The sequence below is a fragment of the Onychostoma macrolepis genome, chromosome 05 (genome assembly GCF_012432095.1).
Source record: "Onychostoma macrolepis isolate SWU-2019 chromosome 05, ASM1243209v1, whole genome shotgun sequence".
In the NCBI taxonomy this organism is placed as follows: domain Eukaryota; kingdom Metazoa; phylum Chordata; class Actinopteri; order Cypriniformes; family Cyprinidae; genus Onychostoma; species Onychostoma macrolepis.
This window is the reverse complement of record NC_081159.1, coordinates 7648861-7666070: the sequence shown is the minus strand read 5'-3', so window position 1 is coordinate 7666070 and position 17210 is coordinate 7648861. Positions and strand designations below refer to the sequence as shown.

Genomic DNA, 17210 nt, shown 5'->3' with positions numbered 1-17210 from the left:
AAAAACCCATATCAACCTGTGAATCTTGCAAAACTCACCAGAAGCTTTTTATTACCCAGTGATGACAGTAAACAAGTGTAAAGGTAACCCAACCCAGTTAAGTGCAGTTTACCCAACAGCTTGTTAACATCAACTACAGACTGAAAACCAGTAAAATTAATTTCAATGTAGAAAATAGTTCCCACTTTTTCATTATTTGACAAACATTTTTTGGGAATTTCCAAACAATTTCCATTTTGTATACCAGTTATACTTGTCTCCTACAAAAATGCAGAGCATTACTTTTATTCTGACAGAAGGCCCATCTATCCTGGAGGCCATTTCATTTGCCGTCCTCCGAGAACATGAATGTGAAGGTGATACACGGACTGTGCCCCATTTTTTCCATCATTAATGACTGTAAATAACAATGACAGATAATTAAGCAAATAATACATTCTATAAAGTTAATGACATGTTAATACTATAGTGTACTATACTAAATAAACTGCAGATATTAACCCTATAAAGCCTACTGTATTATATTTTATACACAAATTTCTACAGCCTTTAAATGATCAACATTATCAAAACTTGTACTCAATCTACTACATGCCACAGTCATCTGACTGATAGTTTATACTTTTTTAGCAAGTAAAGGCCTTTTAATATAATTGTAAAAATGTCGACCTTTAGGTCCTTATACAGTACGTGTCTACATATGACTTTTTATAAATTAAATGTAAGAATAACTTGTGAGTAATATCTCAAAATAAACACTAACTGGCCTGAAATTAGATTTACTTGATTATCTATACATCATTGATGTACATTTATATGTATTTTATGTAAGCAGTCTGCTAGACTGTTACAAAAACCTCATTAATTTGCATTACAAGCTAACAAAATGTCAGCTTACTTTTTGGCCTAATAAATATCAGCAACTGCACAAAATTGCATATTTTTGCTTAGTGAGGTGTTTTTTCCACCTTGATTATGAGCTCCATATTCTTCTACTACATCATGCTATTTGAGTCACTATTTTTTTCTGACTATTATTTTATATGCTAAGCTTTACAGGGTTAAGATTATATAGATCAGGGTTCCTCAAATCTTACCCTGGAGGTCCAATCCACTGCAGAGTTTAGCTCCAACCCTGATCAAACTCACCTGTCTGTGATTTTCTAATGATCCTGAAGACATTGATTAGCATGTTCAGGTGTGTTTGATTAGGGTTACAGCTAAACTCTGCAGGAAAGTGGATCTCGAGGTCCAGATTTGAGGAGCCCTGATATAGATGCTTAAATGAACCATTTTCAAACAAAGCATATTTTGCTCACCAACTCTGTATCCTTCACCCAGTCCTTCTTTCTTTGCTATGTTTTTGGCCACTATCAAAAGATGACCCAGGAGCTGGAGGAAAATGTCAAGATCTTAGAGGTGTGTCATCCTCTGTAATTATTAAAACTAGAAATTAATAAAATGTATATGGACAGACAAACCGATGCATCATCATCGTGTGCTTCACTGATCCTGGGAATGGGAATCCTTGGAATAACCAGGAAATGCACAGGAGCCTGGGGATTTACATCTCTGAAAGCTAGACACTGCAACAACATATATATATATATATATATATATATATATATATAATGCAAACTGATATGCATACTATTCAATTTTACAAAAAGAAAGAAAAAAAATCTGTATTAGGATAAATAAATCACAATATGTTACTTAACAATATATTAGGCAAAGTTCCTAAAGGCTTGTGGTCTGTTACTTACCTTGTCATCCTCATAAATGATAGCTGCAGGGATAGTTTTGTCAATTATTTTAGAAAATATAGTGGGTTCAGGTCTTCCGTATTTCTTGCTGGCCTCCTGTGCCAAGCGAACCTCATCGCGCGTGGAAGAGCAAAAGGTCTGATACAAACAAGCAAACAAGCAAAACCTCAGAAACAGCATTTCTAAATGTCAAAAACATGTACACAGCTGATGAAGTCTTCTGCGCACTTCAAAATTCACAGACCGCACTTAAACTCTGACAGCGTGTGCATAAGAGAGAATTAAACACCTTCACAGGTAAGACACGCCGTAAATGATGTCCAAGGGGCAAAACCTGCCGGGTTAGTAAAATACTGCGAGCTGTCATTGCACTGTTTAAGGACAAACAGCGTCCATATTCCATGGAAATGCACCTCTCACGTGCTGCTGCGGAGGATTTGTTTACATCCGGTTCTCAAAAGTTATGTGCTTCTCAAAATAAAAGTCTCCAAGCTATTCAGAGTTCAGTGATTTTGAAGTACAGAATAACTGAAAAACAAACAAAAAACTTAATTATATATATTTTAGTTTCACAATTATTTTGTATTATTTTGAGGTGAGATGTGTCCCTTAACATCTTCGTGAAATTCACAATTTGTGTATTGAATTAACATAACATATTTTCGTTCAAATGCATATTGAACAATGAACATTATACAACGATGGATACAAATATACAGAAAAAAGACAAAAAAATACAATAAATAAATACATACATGAATCAATCCATCAATCAATCTGATAAAAATCAGAATAAGGGAACAGCGTCGTACAAAAATATAAAAGTTTTTATACCTTTCTTATTCAAGAGTTTATAAAACGTTCTATGTAGACAGTTTTTTTAATGCGTTTATGAAAGTTGTTATTTAATAAAATTAAGCTTTTCATTCTTTTTAGAATATCCAGTATATTTAGAAAATTCAAGTTTATTTCCCCATAAAAGTTAGAAAGGTATTGAACACTGAATACTTTTATTGATACATTTATGTACAGCACAGTATAACTGAATAAGTACAATGCCAAAAGCAAGATAGTTTCATAGCTATTACAAAAATAGAAGTTTATATTGCTATATTTTAGTTATCTTTATTATTTTTTATTTCTGTAAAGAATGGTTTACTAGCTAAAGATCTGTGTATAAGAGATTCACACATTTACCATCAGACGACTGCTCTTATTCTCCTCTCATCCGCTCCAGCAGACGGCAGCAGACAAACACGCTGAATGACAGAAGAAGAACTCTGAAGATCATGTGAGAGAAACATGGCGTCCTGCAGCAGGTTGCCCTTGCATCCTTTACTCTCCAGTGCGTCAGTACGTCTCGCCTGTAACAGAAATGTCCAGGTTGAAGCTTCCACAGTACAGAGTTTATATCCACCCATTCTGCCCTCCCGCACCGCGAAGAGTAAGTCGGCGAAGCGGCGCGTGGTCACGGAGCTCTTCGAGCAGCTGCGCTCCTGCACGGCGCAGGAGAAGATCCACGCGCTCACTCGCGTTCAGCGCAAGAAGTACGTGATTTACCCACACACATTTGCTCTCAACGCGGACAGATGGTATCAGCACTATACCAAAACGGCGTTTCTCGGTGGTCTGCCCGAGAGGTACGACGCGGAGTCTGCGCCGGTGGTGGATGAGTCTGTGCTGTCTGAGGTGCGAGCTGTAGTCTGCAACTCCATCCTACAAGAGCACTGGCACGCGAAGAAAGGGAGGACCTTCATCTATAAAGAGCAAGAGCAACTCGTCTCTCCGTTTTTAAGGAACGCGGTGTGTGGTCTGAAAAACCTTCTGGCCAAAGAAAACCCTGTGCTGAGTCTGTCTAGTTTAGGTGGGTTTGACCTCCATGTTTGCACTTTACTGCAACGCAGGTTTCTCGTGCAGTAATGTGGCTTCTCTTTATATTGTTTACCGTATATAATGTGTTTTCTGGTTTTATGTGCTTTTTGAAGATTTTGACCCTCAAGTCAACTATTACTGGTTACGGGAGAAAGGACTATTCCAGAGGGCCACAGGAGAGGACGGACCGAGCCCATGAGATTCCAGATTGATGACAAACCTCACAGTCAGATCAGGATCCCACAGCAGCTTCCTGAGGTAGGGGCCCGTACCTCACATTATGTTTATGATGAATACAATTTGTGTAAATAATTTGAATCGTGACTGCAGACAGTATAAAATGCAACTGTTTTACAATGTAAAAGTCTGTGGTGATGTTGACATGCAGCACTTTAATGTGTGATATGTGCTTAATAGTGATGTAATATCTTGCAGTTTGTTCCTCTTGAGGCAGAAATCTCTGCTGAAGTTCCCGTTGTCACTTTGGCTCCCGACATGCTCCCCTTGTTCAGGAGACAGTATGACAACAACGTCTTCATAGGTTGGTGTGTTCCAGTGTTTTAGTATATATTATATTAGTTTATTAATAATACTTTGAATTATACATTGGTAACTTTTAATTTTAGCATTTGTATTTTTTATCTCAGTTTTAGTACTTGTACTTATTTTATCTTAGTTCCAGAGACAACACTTATACTTTTGATTTTCGTTTCGTTTAATTTCATCTTAGTTTATTTCAGCTTTATTTTGATTTGAATTTAATAGTTTTAGTTAAAAGACCCAGATTTGTGTCTTCAAACATCCCATGAAGCAACAGATATTTGCAGTATTATTGGAGAAAGTTACTTTGTAACTGTAAAGGACTTAAATTTAGGCTAATTAACTATTATGTAGAAAAATAAGTGTTTACTATTAGAAATTAAATGTCATTTGATTATTAAATATGCTATGCTTATTACATAGTGTATATATAGTATTATAGTTTAAAGTTTAAATCCGTGACGGTATGTGTGTGTTGTTTTACCCCACAGGTGCTAAACTGGAAGATCCATGCTGCTATGGTCACACACAGTTTCACGTGGTCCCTGACAGGTTCCACAGGGACAGAATGAGCAAGAGAGGCTCCTCTGATCAGGCGGAGGTGTCATTGAGAGCTAACAGTATTGCCAGCTTGTTTGCATGGACAGGGGCGCAGGCTATGTATCAAGGTTGGTGTCTCTGTAATCTTTGGATTTGTCCTGAGCTCAGGTTAAGATCACTTTTCAATTGAGTTGATCCATTTTTTTTTTTTTTACAATTGTTGGGCATTGACATGAATCAGCTCATGCATGCTTCCTTAATAACTAAATGTTTTGATCTGCCCAGGCTTTTGGAGTGAAGAGGATGTGAGCAGGCCGTTTGTGTCTCAGGCTGTCATCACAGACGGGCAGTTCTTCTCATTTTTCTGCTATCAGCTCAATACTCTGGCTTTGAGTCCAAGGGCTGACAGCAACAATAGCAGGAAGAACTTATGCTGGGGCACAGAAAGCATGCAGCTATATGAGAGAATCACAGATGGAGACATAGTGGGCTTGAACGATGCTGTTCTTAAACTGTTGCTGCAGTTTTTATTGAACAACCCACAGTTTTGAAAATTCTGGAAATATGATGATTGTTCTATGTGTCAATAAACATAATATATAGAGCTGCATGTCATTTTTGTCTTCATTTAAGTTTAAAAATTTGTTTTTGTTTTGGATTTAAGTGCCCAAAATAGAACTGAAAATTAAAATATTACACATTGTTTGTTGAAGAATTTAAAAGAAAAAAGAAAAGTTCCCCCATAAATTAAAATTGTCATTTACTCACCCTCATGTCAGTCAAAACCCATAAAACTTTTCTTCATGTTTGAATACAAGTGAAGACATTTTTGTAGGTTTGCTCTCTGTTCCTCAGTTGAAAGTCCAAGCAACCAAAAGCTTTCACACGTCACACAGTACAAGTACAAAAATGTATCATAAAGTGATCTGTATGAATTGAGCAATTTGAAATTTAAATATATGAAGCGATTTAATCTTCTAATAAAGCCTTGAGAAAAGTATTTTCTTTAGATGACCTTTATTATTAAATTGACTTCTAAAAGGTCATGTGAACACTTAAAACCTTGACAATAACACTATATTGAAGATTATGAAAACATGCAATCTAGAGAATGTAATATACAGTATATATATATATATGTTTACATATATTGCTGTGACTGAATTAGTTTAGGCAAAAACCTTATTGCTTGTTACTTCATTGATTCAAGCCACAAGATTCTAAAGCAGACTCTTTTTTTTTTTCGTCTGTTAAAATGAAAACCTCAGCGCTCCAGTTTTCTTTGTCTTGCTGTGTTGTTCTCCACTCCATTGCTCTCATCACGAGTGCTAGAACAAAAACAAGCACCATCACTGCCAATGTCTGAAAAATCTCCAAGCAAGTGTAACTATTTAAATTTTTACCAAATATATTCAGTGAATCTTTTAAAATAATATAAACTGATCTGAACACACTTACAGTTTGCTGGTTTGTTCAGAGCAGAGATCATTCACTGCAAATGGATAAATCCTTTGTTAATTTTCATTGGTGACAGCTCTATTTAAAGATTATTCATTAAAGTTTTCTGTACCTCCTGCAGAAAAGTCGTCATGTTGTGGCTTGTTGCATTTTTCCCAAAGCAAAATCAGCGTGACAAGGACAATGACTTCAACCACTATAGCAATGAAGGGCTTGAGAGGCTCAGTATACGACAAGACCTTCAGCTCTACATAAGACTCACTGGGTTTGATATCAAACTCAGCACTGCATATGTACTTTCCAGAATCTTCTTCGGTCAGATTCAGTACAGTCAGTTTGGTTTCATTTCCATTAATAAAGATCTTGTAGTTCAGAGGGTTTGCAGTAACATTGATGAGCCCCTGTGAAGAGAAAAACACTGATATGAACAGTGTTGTCATTGATAATGAAATATTAAGTACATCTATTACAAATAATTTTGGTTACACTTTATTTTAAGGTGTCATTGTTACAGTGTAATTATACATTTAAGTACTGAGTAATATTAATTAACTACATGTACTTACTATAGGGTTAGGGTTTGTCTTAGGGTTACTTGCATGTAATTATGCAGAATTTATTGTTATTATAATAGTAAGAACATGTATTATGTGTAACAAGGACACCTTAAAATAAAGTGTTACCATCATTTTCAGTAAATGAAATAAAATTTGAAAATATAAATGATATTAGCTGAAAAAATAGGTTAATTCCCCAGTTCTTTTTCACCTTTTCAGTGTTGTTTGCCTTGTACCAGTTCCAGGTGTTTGGTGTGTGTTTGAGTTTACACTCCAGTACAACTGAATCTCCAATGTAACTCACTACCGGCTTGTCTCTTTTGTCTTTTATTACAGGAACTTGGGGGGGGGGGAAGAGAAAAATACATCAGGTTAACATAATCTAAATTATAAATATGGTAGTATAAACCATTTCAAACAACACAAAATGTCCATAAAAATGACAACATACCATCTAAAACAAATGTTACTTGTGCCCGATTTTCTCTGAAGATGCAGGAATAATTTCCCAAGTCTCTGGCCTGTATACTGAAACTGTGACGCAGGTTAAAACAGCTTAAATCAGTGTTAAGTCATTGTTTGGCAATACTGAATTGCTTATTTACTTCTTTAACATGTCTTATTTGCATTATTTTGCAGTTATTAGAAACGACACATGATTATTTTCTGAAATAGACATCCACTTACGTCTTTTTAAGGATATACTGTTCATTGTACCTATTTACAGTTTCTTCAGAGTTTTCAATTTCTTGTCCATCTTTAGTCCAATAGCCAGTAATGTACGGAGGGTTATTTGGTATATCAGTTAGGTTACATAAAAGTTCTATATACTGGGGTGTCAGGATTGCAAGGTCTTCAATAATGACTTGATTTTGACCTGTATGCCAAGAAATTGTAGCCCAATCAGCAAACCAAACCTCTGCAATTATGTACAATTCAATGTATTGTCTCTGGTAAATGAAGCTATTTTTGTTAATCTTATTATTCACATTTTAAAAGAATGCACCCAAAAATGAACATTTGCTGAACATTTACTCACCCTCAGGCCATCCAAGGTTTACATGAGTTTATTGATTTATCAAAACTGATTTGGAGAAATGTAGCATTACCTCACTGGCTCATCAGTGGATCCTCTGCAGTGAATGGGTGCCGTCAGAATGAGAGTCCAAACAGCTGATAAAAACATCACAATAATCCACAAGTAATCCACATGACTTCAGTCCATCAATTAATGTCTTGTGAAGCAGAAAGCTGCATGTTTGTAAGAAACAAATCCATTATTCAGGCATCGCTTCTGCCAAAAATACAACTCCTCTATCCGTAATATTGCTTCTTCCAGTGGAAAAGTCCATCTCCTGTTGTCCTCTCACATCAAAATCCACTGACATATTTGTTTAGATCTGTTTTAGACTGCTTTTGCTTGAAAACAGTCCTTTTTCAACGGAGAAAGCAAAATGGATAGAGGACTCATATTTTAGCTGGAAGCAACAGTTCAAGTTCAAAACATCTTGATGATTATAAACATCCAACTTTTCACTTCACAAGATGTTAATTGATGGACTGGAGTCGTGCCAATTATTTGTGGATTATTGTAATGTTTTTATCAGCTGTTTGGGCTCTCATTCTGACGGCACCCATTCACTGCAGAGGATTCATTGGTGAGCAAGTTATATAATGATCATTTCTCCAAATCTGTTCTGATGAAGAAACAAACTCATCTGCATCTTGGATGGCCTGAGTGTGAATACTTTTTTTGTTTTATTTTTGGTCAACCATTCCTGTAATAATTGTATCATTTGTGTGCTTACAAATATCTGTTGAACTGTTGATGTAATCTAGTGATGTCAAATGCATACTTGTTCTGGCTAATAGTATACTGTATGATAGGATAATCATACCTTTGGATACAGCTTTTCGTGTTGTAATTACAGGATCAGACTGTGGGGAAGGGGTTGTTTCTAAAAAAATAAAATAAATAAAAAGGAGGGAAAAAAACTGAAAATGAAAAAAAAAAAGACATGCCATATGATGCCACACTGAATAAACAACACTACCAACTCACCATTCTGCAACAGAGAAGACACTAGTCAAGGTTAAATAAATAAGTTGCATTACTTAAAATCCCCAACCCAGCTTAATAAAACACTAAGGAATGATTTTACAATCACATTAAAATCCCCTAGAAACACTGGAAAAACCAACAGATCTGGGGACAAACTGATAACAAGGTCATAATGTCAAAGCTTGTAAAAACAACAACAACAAGGCCTCATAAATGTTACACTACACTAAAAAGCAGACATGCACATACCAGTGTTCATCCCATCACAGTAGAGAAGAAGTAAGATGAGATGTCTGACGCTAGCCATGGAGAAGAGAGCTCTTTGGCTGCAGCTGTGCTGTGTGTGGCTGGGGCGAGGCATCTCTTCTGGTGCGTCTTTTTCAGAAGCAGGTCCCCAGAGACACCAACTCCCCCTCCCTTCACTACTGCAGCCATGGTGACTTGGCAGGACTGGTGTATGCTTGCAGCTTCCTGTTTTAAATTAATCATGAGTGTCAGGAGGCGGCCACAGACCTGCCTGATCAAATGATTGGAAATCCTGTAACATCACCCTCTACTGAGATGGAGCAGGTACTGTGACCAGTGCTGGCACAACTTAGTGTTTGACAACTTCAGATCCACACCTCAACTGCGTGGGATACACTGTATTCACAAATGTGGATGTAGTTATAAGTGTAGCCTTTTATTTATTTTATGTGCTGGTCAGGTGCTGAGAAAAGCAGTCTGCACTGGAGGATTGTATTACTTACATTTCTTTAATATTAATTGCAAACTGACAGTTTGAAGAGTTTCTGTATTTACACTGTTATGCTTTTACCTCTTTTAACATTTCTTGACATTATATCATATATCATGAAACAAATATTTATTTATTTATTAATTTATTTTGTGTAAGCACATGGTTCAAACAGAGGTAAATTTGTCAGTATTTCATTGTAAACACCTGACAGACAAGAAGCTCAGTAGTTCAACTGTTTTATGGGACAATATATATATATATATATTTCAAAATCATATATTTATTCTGTATTTTTGAATAAATATTTTAAATGAAACTGTGTTGGCAAAAAACATTTATAAGTATAAAATCCATAGTGATGCAATAAAATGTAGTGCCACTGCTTAGGTTTTAGGCTTAGAGTTTAACTAGAATTTATAAGAGACTGTAACCACATTCATAATCTGAGATATAATAATAATTATTATTATTATTACTACTATATATATATATATATATATATATATATATATATATATATATATATATATATATATATATATATGTATATATATATATATATATATATATATATATATATATATATATATACAGAGCTGGTGGTAACTGATTACATGTAATCTGGATTACGTAATCAGATTCCAAAAATTAAATACTTGTAATTAGAGTAAGTTACATTTTAAAATACTCGTAATCAGACTACAGTTACCTTTTTATGGATTACATGATTACATATTATTCACACAATAGCAATAAATTATTCATAATTCATTGATTCTCCCTAATTTATCTTTTTCATTTTTTAAAGTAGCCTACCGATTATATACATATTATATATGTATATATATATAGTCCAGTTTTGTGGACATTCACACATAGACTAGTCATTAGTCAGGTGGCGACAGCATTTAACTGGATTTACAAAAATCATTTCAGGTTTAAGAAGGGTTTCATTGCATCAACTATTGATGAACACATTCATTTTTATTTGAATTATTACTCTGTAAGTTTTTTTAACCATGTATTATTAATTATAACTAATTACAATGCACATATTCACGTTATTTCTTAGTTACATGTAATGTGGGCATTACAAAACTTTTTTTCATCTAAACCTTATTCACCAAATAGCCTATATTTGCTTTAAGTACCCCTGAGATTTTAAAATAAATATTTCAATAATTAAGTATCACATTTGTTGATGTTGATTAATGATCACATGGCATGCAGGTAAACAAAAATATTTCATATTTTTTAGTAAGTGTTTTATTTAAAACGAAGACTATAGAAATACAAAGACGGTTCACTCTTATACTTATGAATTTGAGAAACTGTAACGTGCAATATGGAGGAATAGTCCCACCTTCTAAATGAAAGAGCCAATTTTCCATAGAAACATGGGGCACATTCAAGACCAAACCTGGTTTCCGGGATGGACGACATGTTTCCTGGAAATGGTGTGCAACGGGATTTGAGATGTTTTCTCATCAGCAGCAACATGTATATAAACCACGCCATATTAAAGAGACAGCTCGCACAATGGGTCCAAGTAAAGTCGTTTACAAATGTGTCCGCTGCAGCTCGGTATATGCAACAACTGAAGATATTAGAAGACATGTTTGTCATAAGAGTTTTATAGTAACAATATAGCATATCAACATGATGATGTAGTTGTTTATATTTTTAGCTTCATTGCAAGGCAAGTTTATTTATATAGGCTACTAAATTTCATACACAATGGTAATTAAGTGCTTTACATAAGAATGGACGGCAAGGGCAGTGACTGTAACATCGAGCGTATTTTGCAGTATTAAACACGTATTCATACCGATTTCATCAGGCTCCGAAAATTCTTCAAAAAGAACACAAAGAATGGCCTTCTCAGCTGCCATAGTTGCAGCTCTTGTCTTGCGTCATCAGAAGAGGGTGTTCAATAAACCAATGTTTCTGTTTAAAAAACGTTTTGTAATGTTTTGACAGAGCTGAACGCAGCCCTGACTAGAGCAGCCGAAAACATGCACAGTAAGCACGTTATGACTCCGAATGCGCATTGGCTGGTCTAGCCTGAAAAATAAGCTTTTTAAACGCTATTTGACCATAAGAAACAACTTTCATGGGGCAATTAATTTCAGATTTTTGTTGCTGATTTGACATATGTAATTTAATTGTGAGTTCAGCAAGCAGTTTTTGAGATTTCAGGATTCCCCCATTCATTAAGATCGGTCTTGTAAGAGCTGCCTGGAGGCGTTGCAAATATGGCCGCCGAGTGAAGAGACCTTCCTCGAAAGGGAGTTTGTTTTAAAATGATTTATTTTCATTTAAATTTTTTATGATTTAATTAATTGTCAGCTTTTCATTAAACTCACAACCCCCCTGCAGTTCCTTTACGAACCCTAGTTTGGGAAACCTTGATGTAATATGTTTGATGCACTTCATGTTGTAAATTACAATCAATGGAACACGTTTTCTTGCTCTTTGCATTTTTTACATCATTATGGTACAAGATAATGCTATTTAAATAAATGTGATAAACGAGTTAAATCAAAAGTAATCTAAATGTAATCTGATTATAGGCTATTACCTAAAATGTAAAAGGTAAATGTACCTTACTGACTACAATTTTTGTCATGTAATCTGGAATCAGTAACGGATTACAATTTGTAAGTAATTTACCCAGCTCTGTATATATATATATATATATATATATATATATATATATTAGTGCTGTTAAATGATTAATCGTGATTAATCGCATCCAAAATAAACGTTTTTGTTTACATAATATGTATGTGTACTGTGTTTATTTATTATGTATATATAAATACACACACATACAATATATATTTTGAAAATATTTACATGTTAATATTTTTATAAATTTATTTCATTATATTTTGTATTATATATATATAAATATATTTAATATATAAACATAACATATTTTTCTTAAATATATACATGCATGTGTTTGTATTATATATACATACATAATAAATAAACACAGTAAACTCTCATATATTGTGTAAACAAAAACTTTTATTTTGGATGTGATTAATCGCGATTAATTGTTTGACAGCACTAATATATATATATATATATATACAGTCATGGCCAAAAATATCGGCACCCTTGGTAAATATGATCAAAGAAGGCTGCATTGTTAATCCTTTTGATCTTTTATTAAAATGTTTGACAAAAATCTAACCTTTCATTGGATATTAAGAATTTAAAATGGGGGGAAATATCATTATGAAATAAATGTTAAATAAAATAAATTTCTCTAATACATATTGGCCACAATTAACGGCACCCTTTTATTCAATACTTTTTGAAACCTCCATTTGCCAGTTTAACAGCTGTAAATGTTCTCCTATAATGCCTGATGAGGTTAGAGAACACCTGACAAGAGATCCGAGACCATTCCTTCATCCAGAATCACTCCAGACCCTTCAGATTCACAGCTCCATGATGGTGCTTCTCCTCTTCAGTTCACCCACTCATTTTCTACAGGGTTCAGGTCAGAGGACTGGAATGGCCAGCAGAAGCTTGGTTTTGTGCCCAGTGACCCATTTTTGTGTTGTTTTTGAGGTTTGTGTTTGGATTATTGTACGGTTGGAAGATCCAAACATGGCCCATTATAAGATTTCTAACAGAGTCAGTCACTTATTGATTTTTTATCTGTTGGTATTTGATAGAATCCATGATGCCATGTGTCTAAACAATATGTCTAGGACCTCCAGCAGAAATATAGGCCCACAACATCAAAAATACAGCAGTATATTTCATTGTACACATGGGGTACTTTTTATCCCTGTGTTCACCAAACCCATCTTGGGTGTTTGCTGCTAAAAAGCTCATTTTTTAGTTTCATCTGACCATAGAAGCCAGTCCCATTTGAAGTTCCAGTCGTGTCTGATAACTGAATATGCTGGAGTTTGTTTTTGGATGAGCGAGGAGAATTTTTCTTGAAACCCTCCCAAACAACATGTGGTGATGTAGGTGCTGTTTGACAATTTATTTTTAAGGTTTTCTGACTCCGAGACTTTTTCTCCAGCTGTGTGCAATTCTCCAGCTGTGGTCCTTGGAGAGTCTTTAGCCACTCAAACTCTCCTTCTCACCGTGCATTAGGACGATATAGACACACATCCTCTTCCAGGTAGTTTTGCAACATTTTATGTTGATTGGAAATTCTTAATTATTGCCCTGATGGTGGAAATGGGAATTTTCACTGCTCTAGTTCTTTTCTTAAAGCCACTTCACTAATTTGTGAAGCTCAATTATCTTTTGCTGCACATCAGAAATATATTCTTTGGTTTTTCGCATTGTGATGGATGATTAAGGAATTTGGGCTTTGTTTTCCCTCCTATTTATATTTCTGTGAAACAAGAAGCCATGGCTGGATAATTTAATATTCATAATCACCCTGGAGTGCTCAAAATTGTGATTATGAATGGGAATATACTTCAGAGATATTTTACTCATAAGAATTTCAAGGGGTGCCAATAATTGTGTCCAATGTGTATTAGAGAAAAACATTTATTTCATAATGATATCCCCCATTTTAAATTCTTATTATCCAATGAAAAGTTAGATTTTTGTGAATTTTTTTAATAAAAGATCAAAAGGATTAACAATGCAGATTCATTTTCACAGCCTTCTTTGATATATTATATTTACCAAGGGTGCCGAAATTTTTGGCCATGACTGTATACACACACACACACACATACATACATACATACATATACACACAAACACACACATGTATATATATATATATATATATATATACACACACACACACACACACACACACACACACACACACATGTATATATATATACACACACACACACACACACACACACACACACACACACACACACACACACACACATGTATATATATATATATATATATATATATATAGTTACTGAAAGTGTCTGACACAAATATTCTCATTTTATCCTAAACAGCAAGACCTTGACAAAATTGTAAATGATGAGCAAAAGATTAATTAATCTATTTTCTGACAATAGAAACAAAGGGCACAGAACAGCTGATGGAATTTGGCAGAATATGGTTACTCTTTTTTTGTTCAGGGTCAGCGTCAGGATGTTCTTGATGATGCAACTGCAGGGCTGTCGCACAGAAAAGCCTCTCATTGGATTTACTCTGATAGACCAATCCTGAAGCTAAAGCTTGATTCGGAAAAAAAGGGAAAGGAGTAGTGTATCTTGTTTTTTGGAAGGAACATCAGTTCTCATTCATTGTGATCAGGCAGTTGAAGAAACAAGAACAACTAGCAAAATGTCTCATGATGGAATGTCCAGAGAAGAATATGAGGAGTATCAGAAGCAGATGGTGGAGGAAAAGTAAGTCTGAAACTCTTTTAAAAACATTGGCCATACAAGCCCATTTTATCTAGGGATTTTTTCATAATGTTGTAAACTCAAGTGAGTATAAAATTCACATGGAACAAGCTGAAATATATCAGCCAATTTTCAAACACATTTTTAATAACTGTTTTGTGAAGCATACCTTTCACAAGTTACTCATGCAAGGGTTAACATTGGTTGTCGCATCCCCTATATTTCCCCTATTGTAAATACATGTTAAATTGATTAAATGTGTTAAATGCACATGTTAAATGAAGTACCCTGATGCTGTGCTGTTTTCTGATAACACTGTTGTAACAGTTCTTGACTGCTGCTGGTATTAATTTCCTGTTCATTTTCTGCTTCTGTTCTTTGTGCTTTTCTCATTTCCTGTACATTGCCTCCTTCTTTGGGAATAAAGGATGGAGAGAGATGCAGAATATTCTACAAGAAAGGCAGAAAGGGCTTGTTTGAGGACTTGTTTAAGAGAAAAATATCGAATTCCAAAGGTGAGATTCCCAGAAGCAGATAAACGAATCTCTTTCAGTAATTTAGTTATTCCTGTCCCTGACTGACTGTGCTTAAGCAGCACATGAATAGCATCAGTTTGCAGAGATGGTTAAGGTTGCAGTGCAGATTGTGGCAGGAGATTAAGGCATAATATAGTAAACTAAAATAGTGAGTCTGGATGTTCAGGGCTTAACCACCTGCAGTGCTTAATCCCTAAAGTGAGCTTTAACAGCACTGCTGTACAGCTTTCAAACTGTGTGATTCAGCTGCAGTGTCATGTGTGACGTCTGTTGAACTCAGATATTCATTGTTAAGGAAGCTTATGCCAGACATTCTAAAGAGGATGAAGAGACAATTTAACTCCATAGGGAAAATGTATAAAAATGAAAATGGATTTATTATTTTACATGATCTTTCCAGGTCTAGAAGTCACACATTTAGAATTAGGCTACCTCTAGTCCTCTAGAAATATCTTGATTTTAAATGAAATGTGAGTAATTCTGTGTCCCACTTATAAGTTTGCTAAGGCCCCCTAGTGGTCCTGGCTCCGGCCCCCTGGTTGTGAACTACCGATATAAAATCTATACTCCCAGTCATGCAAATAAAATAAGGGTTAGTATAGAAATAAATAAACTATTAACATTTTGCAAAGCTGTAACCATATATTCGGGATTTGAAGATCAGAAGTTAAATAAGCAACTGTACTTATTAAACATAAATAAACAAACAAACAGATAGCCTAGTCCTTTTTTATTCTATACTGCGAGGCCTTCATAAAGTTGCAAATGATTAATTATTCTATTCTCAAATTTTTTAAAGAAACTATTATAATTATAATTATTAACAATTTAAACATTTTAAAAAACAAAAACAAATAAGTATCAAATCAGTATCTTGAGAGACAATGTGGCCATCAAATACATAAAATCACGTTTTATTTATGTCATGCTTGAGGTATATAATTCTTACATATATGAACAAAGAAGTGCAATTAGATTTATCTGTTAGGTTTGATTGACATGCTGTTTGTTTTTCTCAGAGTGAACAGGACGAGATTATGATCCAGCAGGCCGGAGATGACATTGACGTGCCAGAAGAACTGATCAAGATGGTGGATGGAGAGGTGCCACAGGAGGAGGAAAAGGAGTCCATCATGGGTCAAATGCAGAACCTTCAGAACATGGATATGGATCAGCTCAAAGAAAAGGCTCAGGCCACATTTGTGGAGATGAAATCCAAGGCTGAGGAGAAGTGCACTCTTATGTAATGTGTAGAGGAAGTCAAAGTCATCTAGTTGTCTAATGTCTTGATGACACGCATTTGCTTATGCAGTGAAACTATTAAGTTTCCATTTCCTGAGAAATATTGATCACACAAGAGATGAATGCCATTGTTCAGAAATTAATGTGTGAGTTCTTTAATTTGGTTTCTTGTTTTTCTTTTTAATTAATTTTTTTTTTTTAAATTTTGTTTCTTGTTTTTATTTATTTTTTTAATCAAATTGTGACTGACCTTGTCATTGAGTAATCTTAAATTACAAAATCAGAGTTATGACCCTAATCTACATGCTAAAAGATAATCATGACATTTGATTCATGCACTTTTTATTTAAAATAAAGATTATTTTTCTAAATATGTTTAAATTCTATATGAAAAGAGATGTTTTGAGATGCAATAAGGTGACAGGATTTTTAACATAAATGATCATTTTAAATGACTAAATACTTACAGTAACAGTGCTACAGTATTTTCTTTACGCTAAAATATTTTGAAGGTGCCGTAATAAGT

The 17210-nt window shown here is 34.6% G+C and overlaps 4 protein-coding genes across 6 annotated transcripts; 2 read left to right on the top strand and 2 right to left on the bottom strand.

Annotated features, from left to right (window-relative positions):
* Window positions 1–23: 23 nt before the first annotated feature.
* On the bottom strand, window positions 24–2236 carry hint2 (histidine triad nucleotide binding protein 2). The gene is made up of 5 exons (XM_058775905.1): window positions 2056–2236; window positions 1767–1904; window positions 1482–1586; window positions 1320–1392; window positions 24–397 (listed from the first exon to the last, which is right to left on the bottom strand). Exons 1-5 carry the CDS (start codon window positions 2167–2169, stop codon window positions 306–308), a joined length of 522 nt encoding a protein of 173 aa, XP_058631888.1. The 5' UTR covers window positions 2170–2236; the 3' UTR covers window positions 24–305.
* A 739-nt stretch (window positions 2237–2975) lies between these two features.
* On the top strand, window positions 2976–5322 carry mrps30 (mitochondrial ribosomal protein S30). The gene is given in 6 exon segments (XM_058775900.1): window positions 2976–3630; window positions 3752–3781; window positions 3784–3896; window positions 4074–4179; window positions 4670–4846; window positions 5004–5322. Coding segments are annotated over 6 exon segments (1254 nt in total). The 5' UTR covers window positions 2976–3068; the 3' UTR covers window positions 5270–5322.
* Window positions 5317–11696, bottom strand: emb (embigin). Of its 3 annotated transcripts, none has more exons than XM_058775904.1 (10): window positions 11363–11405; window positions 10898–10982; window positions 9045–9266; window positions 8632–8691; window positions 7451–7610; window positions 7185–7267; window positions 6945–7072; window positions 6289–6577; window positions 6177–6210; window positions 5317–6046 (listed from the first exon to the last, which is right to left on the bottom strand). In XM_058775904.1, exons 1-10 carry the CDS (start codon window positions 11369–11371, stop codon window positions 5983–5985), a joined length of 1134 nt encoding a protein of 377 aa, XP_058631887.1. In that variant the 5' UTR covers window positions 11372–11405; the 3' UTR covers window positions 5317–5982. The 3 variants fall into 3 exon arrangements, with proteins under 3 accessions (XP_058631887.1, XP_058631884.1, XP_058631885.1); XM_058775901.1 differs by having other exon boundaries at window positions 5319–6046; window positions 7421–7610; XM_058775902.1 differs by lacking the exon at window positions 10898–10982 and having other exon boundaries at window positions 5319–6046; window positions 7421–7610; window positions 11363–11696.
* A 2979-nt stretch (window positions 11697–14675) lies between these two features.
* Window positions 14676–16692, top strand: cplx4b (complexin 4b). Its single transcript, XM_058777242.1, has 3 exons — window positions 14676–14909; window positions 15334–15421; window positions 16462–16692. Exons 1-3 carry the CDS (start codon window positions 14845–14847, stop codon window positions 16687–16689), a joined length of 381 nt encoding a protein of 126 aa, XP_058633225.1. The 5' UTR covers window positions 14676–14844; the 3' UTR covers window positions 16690–16692.
* The last annotated feature ends 518 nt before the right edge of the window (window positions 16693–17210 follow it).